Raw genomic sequence first — 9,393 nt, forward strand, 5'->3', positions numbered from 1 at the left:
ATGGACGATGCGATACTGCCCCTGCCACGCTTCTCGTCCAACTGCAAAATTCAGATGGGCGACAGCCAAGTCACGCAGGCAAGCGCTTCTGATTTTCCTTTTCTTCTAGCTTGCACTCAATAATTATGGAGGTTTATGTGGACAAGGAAGTAGAGACGAGGAAGTAGAGAGCGTGGATTGCTGTTCAAGTAAATACGTCAGTCGTATCTCTCCCCAGATGAGCAAGCTCCAAATCTTCTCTGCCATCTCGTCGAGTTTCTTGGTGGGAACCGAGGAATTTTGGCGGGAAAATGGGCGAGCGGGATGGGCGACGGTCTTCGTTGTGTTGGTTCTCATCATCTGGCAGTTGGGGAAGAGTCTTACTGCGGGATCCCAACGGGTTGTGTCAGATGGCACGGACACTGTTTCGATGAGCTCCAAACCTGGGACTCGGTTAGTGGCTCTATATTTATGCTTTATCAATTTGGGTAGTGTTTGGTGTTGACAAAATTTTGGTAGCGCTGGTGTCGAATTTGGATTTTGTTGGTGATGTAACTTCAACGAAGGCGAAGTTAGACTACTTATTATAGCGGGTACTTTGGGCATATGATGGACGATAAAATGCTTCTTTATGAAATTTGAGATGTTGGGCTAAAACAAGTATTTCTGATTTGTTTTTCATTAGGTTTCTTTTACTGGTTGGGTCCCCATGCATGTGGCATAATTGGGTAAATTCACCTATGTTGGTGTTCTAGTGTCATCTTCATCATCATCATTCTGGTCATCATGATTGCCTCTGTTACCGTTACAATGCTATCAACTGTTTTTTTTTATGCTCCGTTTTGTAATTGCAGTACGCTGCGTGAATTTTGGGTCTATCCTTCTCATGGGCCTGATTATTGCATTCTCATTTAACTGTATAATTGAAATACTTGAATCACTCTTTTATGGCTTGTCAAGGTGAAGTTTAGCTCGATTTCCTTTCTTAATCCACATATATAGCTTGTCTAGTTTGGATAGATATGCTTTTTTACATTTGCTGTATGGCAGTTTGGTTTGTTTTTCTTATCAATTGAACTCCTTGTGCACAAAAATTTCCCATAATAGAATAACTGGTACTTCTTTCTGGCAAAAGCAAAATTGAAATAATTTCTCTTTATGCTGTTTGTCTATAAATTTAGGTGGTGGCTCTACCTATATGTATAGTTAACAGGTTACTTGGAAGTATTTTCATTTCTTTCCTACTTACAAAGCGGTGAGTGGGCCAACTTTTATACCTTTCTCAACTTCTGTGGTTGACGTGTTTATCTGTGCAGAATCTCAGAGATCATTTCTGATGCTGACTTGAGAAAATTGATAAATGATTTAGATGGGAAGCTTGATGAAAACGAGAAATGGGAAGATGTTATAGACAAAAGGAATAGTCTTTTGTCCTATATGGCCAAATGCTGCAAGCCAAAGGTTTGTTTTATTATATCAGCTTGCTTTTAAATTGAGACTTGGACATCATGACTTTAGGTTGTTTCTGTGTTGCATCCCACACCTATAGATTCAAGGTTGAGTAGGACAGATGTTTAAGACATTTATAGAATTTCTCAACCCTCTGTTTTTCTTTCTGGTAAAGTTTTTCCTATAAGTTTTTTAAGGGCCCTCAGGTTGATCTTTATTTCAATCCCAGGGGAAAGTGCAAGTTCATGTTCCCTTTTGGATATTGCAACATAGAGAGCTGGTTCTAGAAAACCAGTCAAGGTTTTAGAATAGTGCTCACGTTATCAGGCAGTTAACCTTGGTTTACTCTTTTTCTTTGTAATTGTAACATGAAGATTGTGTTGACTAGTTCTAGGTTATTGTGCACTATGGTGAGTGAGGGAAGTCAATCAAAAGAGGTGGCATGGCTGAAATATAAACTTAATCCATTACTTAGTTAACTTATTCTAGTTCACATTTATTTTCTGTGACATTGGTGCAACTTTTGCAGGATGGTCCTTTGAAGTACTTCAGTGTGACAACATTTGAAAAGTGCTTGACAGAGTTGTTAGCAGATTTCTATATGGATAATGACTACAGGAAAACGTGGGACAAAATTATAGTCTCACATGACCAGCTACAGTTCGATGAAAGTAGTGGAACAGAAATTGGACACACAATTAAAAAATTTCCTCTTCTGACACCAAGAGAGTATGTGTTAACCTGGTGTATATGGGAAGGAAAAGAAAATACTTTCTACTGTTTTATGAAGGTGAGGCTTGGTAGCATCAAGAACTACAGTTACTTTCAAGTCTGCAGTCAATATGACTTCCTCCGTTCCTTTCAATCTTGTGCTTATTTCCTTCACAGTGTGATTTTTATGTAGTGATTCTCAAAAGTCTCTGTTACATTTTGCTGGAGCTACCGCATTTATTATTGTTTGGTGGTTCATTTTTATTAAAAAATATAATTTTATATATTTTAATTGTAAAGCTCTATTGAGGAAGAAGACAGGAAAATGAATGAGGTTTGGACACCAATGGCATAATTGGTCAGCACATTGACTATCATGCGAATGTCAAAACAAGATACTTGGGATGGTTCATAAAATACCCTGTAGCTTTTCAGAAATCACATCTAGATTGTCTGGGACTAATGCAATCACTTTTTTTAATCTGGAATAACCTTCTATGATAGGTGTTGAGGGGGAAGGGGGAGCTTGTAAAAGCCCAGTTACTGTGGAAGGAGCTTCAATTGAGTGGTCCTGGAGGATGTGAGCATGTGAAAGTGGTTCATCCAGCACTATCCTTCAGGTTCTGGATGGATAATGCAACTGTGTGAACTTGCTTCCCACTGAAATGAAAAATGATGTACACCAAACCAACAAATAATCATTTTTATGTTTTAAAAAGGTGATCTATTTTAAGAGCTGAACACAAACTAGAGAAAAAACAAGCACAAAAACTAGCACTTTGAGGAGTTTGACTGGAACAACGAGAGATTCATGGTCAACTCCAACATTGACCAGCTTATCTGCTAGGCCATTTGCAGACCCCTTCATTTGCGACCAAAAACCAACAAATGATGATGGGACATTAATATGATGCTGAGTCACCAATTGAGCTAAGAAAATTGATTTGGCCCTTTTTGATATATAATGACCCAATAGAGCCGAAAATGTCTCTTACATCTTGTTTATTTGGGTAGGTGTAGGAAGTTTCCAAAAAAAAAAGTACATGTATTGAGCCTTTTTTCTATGTTTGATCATCCTTGGTTTCATTGTATTCCAATTATATCCCTTGCTCTCTTATGTTTTGGTTGCAGTGCAAGGAATCCTCTACCACGATGATTCCTGAGTAGCATAACTTGTTTGTTGATGTTTGGAGGCTTTATAGTACCTTATCTACAGGTCTTTCTACTATAATTGCAAATGGGCTGTAGTTTGAAAGCACTGCGGTAGCTTCAAGCTAAGAGCTTTCTAGTCTGCTTCTATTTTGAAAATCTACTTTGAACTTTTGTGTGATTCCAATCCTTCATCTTGAAGACTCGAAATACTGAAGCAATATGAAAAAGAACTTGATTGTCTTTACTTTCACAAAATGGCTTTGTACCTACTATATTTTTGTTTTCATGGGGGATGGGAAAGACCAAGGCACCTTGGAGGCTCAACCAAATACTCCTTCAAATTGCCAATCTCAGTGTTGAAACACAATTCTCATGGGAACACATCCCACGCTCAGCAAATCCAATGGCAGATCAGCTAGCAAAGGATGGCAACAGAATTGCTACAGAAAGTTGTGAATTTAAGTCCTGCTAATGGATTGTATTTTTGTAATATTTTTATTTTATTTTGATTTCTTATTTTTCTGTTTTCTACTACCAAACTTTCTTTATTTCAATAAAGATTTTCACAATATTCACAAAAAAAAATAGTTTATTTTCTTGCTTGGGCACATTCATCCAGGAGAGGCTCTTCAACCATTGTAGATTGACAGAGGAAATGGTTGTGATACATCAGCTCAATTGCTTGCTTATAAGCCGACATTTCCATCTTTATGTAGTTAATTGCTTGCAAATGTTATGCTGATGGGAGTCTTCTTCTAGTATATTTCAGTCTATAACATCTATTTTGTTCTAGTTGCCGTGCTTTCAATATATCTCATAGAAAGTTTTAGTTTCTATAAAATAAATATATGAATGTTACCAGTTTGCCCTTGTGGTTAATATCTTACATTTCGTCCTTTGCTGATGATATGTAGGACTGCGAGCACACTCTGGCTCCAATACAGAAGAAATTTGTTCGTGTTCGTTTTTTCAGATCTGGTTGGCGAATCAGGAAAGGCATGTCTCATTCCACTCAGAATCTTCTGGTTCCTCCTTTTCCATAGTGGTAAAACCGAGTTCAATGCACAAAAATGCGAAAGCTTGATGGTTTGCCATATTGCCGAGAGATACTGCATACTGTTGCAGTTTGTTGGTATTGCCAGCTCTCTCAGTATGTATTGGAATTCCATATGGTTAAAAAACTAATTCTAACACTAAAAATTTTAAGGAAAAGAAGAATATTTATGGTTAAACAGATAAGCAATTTTGAAGTTCACTTTGTAACTATATGATTTCTAATATTGCAGAAAATAGGACTTCAGGACATTTAATTACTAATTCCAATGTCATTAATTTCAAAAATAAAAAGTAGCAATTCTATCTACAAAACATCTTGATAAACTTAGACTTCGGCTGCAACTTAATGGTCCCATGAGGGTTTTTTTTTTTAGATGGAGCTCTAGAGTTTAAGTTAGTGTTTGGCACAACTTTTTGAAACCGAAAAGCAGCTCATGCCATCTAAGAGCTAGTTCTAGTATTAAAAAATGTGTTTCGTTAGATTTCTCTTTGAAAAAGCTCTGTCTTCTCAAGAGGAGAAACTACCTCCTAGGTGAAGTTACAAGATGAAGCTTCTCCAAAGAGGAAGTTTGTTCTTTCAAAAATAGGAGAAATGATTATTTATTTGAAAAATATACCCTTAAAATATTAAAATATTTCATATATATACCTCATATAAAGGGTTGACATGGTAGAAAGCTCACTATTAACATGGGCCCATACATCTTTTGTGGCTCCTACTTAATATATCGTTCACAAAATAGGTTAATCTAATATAGGTCTACATATGTGGTGTGAGACCCACTAATCCTACAATTCGGCTGGCCCATCATTCAGCCATTAACTTTGTTATACAATCTACAATATTTATTTTATTATAAGATTTAAGATACAAATAAAGGGCATTTTTGAGCAATTTATTTTTTTAAATTGTGTTATTTTATTATATTTTTTTTTTATGAAACGTAAGACACAAATCACGGTATTTTAGTAATTTACCTTTAGAATTATATTTATGTAGTCATAACTAAACCTAATATATAACTTTGTTTAATTTAATACAATCTTTTAAAATAATTGTAGCCAAACAACACTCCCTCTCCTAAAGAGGTCTTTATAGAGAAGAACTCTATCAAAAAGGCTTTCTCAAGAAGGCCTCTATGGAAGGGAGGGTCCATAGAGGCCCAACTCCAGCCCAAGTCTCCCTAGCTTGGGGTTAACTGGGTATAAACCTATTGTAATAGTAATCATTGTTTTCTGATCCGTTGGTGGACTCGAATTTTAAAGGGCCGGCTGGGTGAAGGTGTCGGATTTTCCCCTTCTATTTTGGGCAAGTCCCCTTTGACTCACCCAAAGTCCAGCTCTGGACTCGGGGTGAACCGACCCAACTCAGCCAACTGGACCCAGGTTCTAAAGAACCCATGTTGAGTCCCAATTCTAGGTTGGAAAACCATGGTTGTAATTTGTTAGAAGTCGGATCCAAGGCCCATCCCAAAATAAATAGCCAAGTTAAAAACCCTCTTTCCCAACTAATCAACCCAAGATCTTTTAACTTGTTTTTCAATGTGGGAAGATTCTTTCCAACACCCCCCCTCATATGTGAGCCTATTTTTTTCTAACTCCTACTACACGTGGACAATATGGGGTGGAAGCCCACAACCTAAGCACCTGCTCTATACTATGTTAGAAATTGGGTCCAAGGTTCATCCTAAAATGACTGGCCAAGTTAGAAACTCTCTTTCCCTACTAATAAACCCAAGATCTTTTAACTCATTTTTTCATGTGGGACGATTCTTTCCAACATAATCCACACTAAACAACAAACAAAAAAATCCTAATTAATTTTAAAATCTATGGGCCCCATAATAAATATGATAAAAACAAGATTCTTCAATTTATATTGCAAAGGTGATTTATGGAGATGATCTTACCGTAAATAAAGCTTCTTGAAATTGTCAAACGCCTAGCCAATACAACCCAAAAGACCGGTCTATTAAGTGCGGAAAGCCAAGTACCTAACCCATCAGTGGTAGACGGAACCACCTAGTTCCAACACCCACCATTCCCATTCCCTACCGCTTCACCCGGGATTCGAATGCGGAACGTGGTGCCCAACTCTGATACCATGTCAAAAATGGCCAGCAGTTTGGAGTTATTGGTATAATTGATGTTTGTGATTGGTGCCCTTCAGAATTAAGATGATTTTGACTTCTGACTTCTGTAAGTAGTACACAACTAAGTAACATGTGGATCTTATCATCAACTTTTTATTTATTTAGTCTTTTCAAAAAAACTTTTTATTTATTTATTTGTAAACCAAGGTTCTGATTTGGCAAATATATGGAATCCAGTGGATCATGATTAATTTCTTGGGAGGCAAGGTGGTCCAAGTTGATGTTCTTTCACTATATGTTCAATTAGATCTGCAATCTTGCGTTTTTAAGGGAAAAAATGAAAATCATAAATCTAGCAGGCCTACATGTTATTTTTTTGAACTTAGGGTAATTTCATTAAAAAATAAAGAAATCAAAACACAAGGAAAAGGCCTTGTCCTCACCTGGAAATAGGGAGTGGGAGGGATTCCCTGATTACGAGTGTAGAACAAGAGACCCTACACTTTAGTACCTCATCTGGGATACAACTTGCAGCATGAGGACTTTGCTGCCAAAGGACGTGGAAAGGACTGCTAGCATCTTGAATATCATCAAATACTTGCTTTGACCTCCATGGAGGACTTTTCTCTGATAGCCAATGGATGAGTAGAGCTATGAATACTGGTGTTGTGAAATTCTGTGCATATATCTTGATCCCAGTGAGGAGGGAAGGAAGAAGGTTTAGCTTCTGCCTCATGCCAGAAGGACCCAAGAAAGCCCCCCATTATCAGCAGGCTTATGTGTTTAATAGCTGAAGAACCTTCATCATCCAAATTGAAGTCATATTGAGTGACTCTTGAGTCATCACAACTACTAATGGACTAATTGGGCTTTAAAAGATGACCTGAGTTTCTGACTAAAAAGTTGATTTAACCAGCAAATTTACATTGTGAAATTACTTGGTAGGTTGGATTAGGTTAGGTATCTTGTAGTGTCATTTTCTGTCCATTTATATTTCATCAAACTTGAAAATGGAAACGTTCAATGTGTCATATGATTGAACTTTCTTTCTTTTCTTAGGTAGATATGCATTATCTATTTCTCCTTTTGTTGTCCTGGCCAATTAGCTTCTCATTTATGTTCTCTAGATGTAACATACTGGCTTATCTTGGGTTTTCAAGTACCTGTGCTGCGTCTGGATCCAGTATGTGAACCCTGGAGTAGATCGGCACATAGATCTTTCCTTGTCTCATCTTGCTTCTAGTTCTGTTGTACCCGTCTGTTAATTTCCTTTAGATGCTTTCATTGATGCTGGCTATGTTACCTTTGGAAGTTACAGTTCCTGGTAGAGATGCCTGTGAGATAGCTATGGTACATCAAGAAGATGCAGGTTTGAATGTGCAGATGGCAAAACTGGCCTTTTCCAAAGGGATATGGAATTATGTGTGTAAGATGGACACTGCACTTCGTAGTTATCCTCTAAGCAGGCGCAGAGGAACAAGCTCATCCATGCGTATTTCGAATCTATTCCGGAAGGTGACCCCTCTTTTTGCTGTTTTCTATTTTTCTGTATATTACTGAGTGGATGGTTAGGTGTGGTGTCACCTTTCTCCCCAATCCCCTACTCCCTATGGCCACCTCCTTTATTCCCAATTGCTTAGCTTTGCATGCTTCAGTGACAGCTCATCTCTTCCTTCGGTGGTTGATGCCACTTACCTTGGGTAAGACTCTTGGACAATGGCCTAAACAAGTGCCTCTTGGGTCTGTTGGTGTGTAAAAATACAACTGCCATGAGGTCACCATTCAAGTTCAAAAAATGTATTGTCAAGTAAAGTTCTGAATATGTGCTTGACCACGAACTTGATTGAATAAGTCAAGTTGACTTTGAGGATGTGAAATCCACTGTCTAAGCACTTTTTTTCTTATAGTGTTTCAAAAGTCATCATTTACTTCATTATCAAAAAAAAAAAAAAAAGTTATCATTTACTTGGCTATTTTGAGAATAGAATGAATTGTCGTCAGAACTTGCTATTTAGTGATAGGGGTCGTTAATGGCAGTTGTTCAAAGTCATCAGTCATTCTAGAGAATTTGCTTTTATGGGTATTGCAGGCTGCAATTTGAACTTATTCCTGATAAAATTGGAAGGAAATCCATTTGCAGATACACCATGTTGTCTCTTCGTCTCTCTGCAGTCTACCCATTTTTAAATTACATGTGGATAAATTGAAAATTACATATTAGCTTCTAGATTTATTATCATTGTTGTATTATAATCCCGTGGTCTATGCAGGTCCCGCCAGAAATAGAAGCTGAGGTCCCAGTCGGTCCTCATGACTTTTCTGAGAGTTCTAATGCGGCGGGTGAATTTAAAAAGAAGAAGTTTCTGAAGAGACCTTCGAGAAAGTTGATTGCAAATGGCTTGCTTGTTCTGGGTGGTGTTGTTTGTTTGTCTCGAGGTCACTCAAGTCTTGGTGCTAAGATTGCCATGGCATTTATTCTTAAGAAACTCAGCAAGCATCAAGGTGCATCAAGTAACCCTGATTTGGGCAAAAACAAGTGTGAGCCTATCAGTCTGCAGTGATCAATGATAGTTGGCTTTCATTGCCTCCCGAAAGCACCTGCGAGCAGTCAAGCTGTTTACTCTGTTTTACCATTCTGTTGTTCCCAGAGTCTTATAGAGTTTGATCTGACCATCACTTTCTAATCCTTTTGTGAAATTGAAGAATTTTGCTGTATTTTCATAAACAGTGCAAATATTCATCAGAAAGAAAAAAAGGGGTTGTATCCCAATCACTGTGCTGACAGGTAGCAGGAAGAAAGAAGAAGATATGGATATGATTTATCATCAAGATGAAGATTCCTTGCTCTTTTACTGCTTGAGACTCTTGGTAAACTAACCTACCTGTTTATTGAAGGAGATCTCATCTTTGTTTTGGGCAGCGGAGGATCCATTAATAGCATTAGCATTGGCCA

General features: G+C 37.6%; 1 protein-coding gene across 1 annotated transcript; it reads left to right on the forward strand.

The window, feature by feature from the left end:
- LOC137936109 (uncharacterized) lies at positions 1 to 9,393 on the forward strand. Its single transcript, XM_068780662.1, has 6 exons — positions 1 to 432; positions 1,296 to 1,440; positions 1,958 to 2,218; positions 4,206 to 4,287; positions 7,759 to 7,955; positions 8,711 to 9,393. Exons 1-6 carry the CDS (start codon positions 218 to 220, stop codon positions 8,999 to 9,001), a joined length of 1,191 nt encoding a protein of 396 aa, XP_068636763.1. The 5' UTR covers positions 1 to 217; the 3' UTR covers positions 9,002 to 9,393.

The sequence above is a fragment of the Aristolochia californica genome, unplaced genomic scaffold (genome assembly GCF_029961685.1).
Source record: "Aristolochia californica isolate CCGP_79_NKW_82.1479 unplaced genomic scaffold, dmAriCali1.0.hap1 SCAF_7, whole genome shotgun sequence".
NCBI classification, from domain to species: Eukaryota; Viridiplantae; Streptophyta; class Magnoliopsida; order Piperales; family Aristolochiaceae; genus Aristolochia; species Aristolochia californica.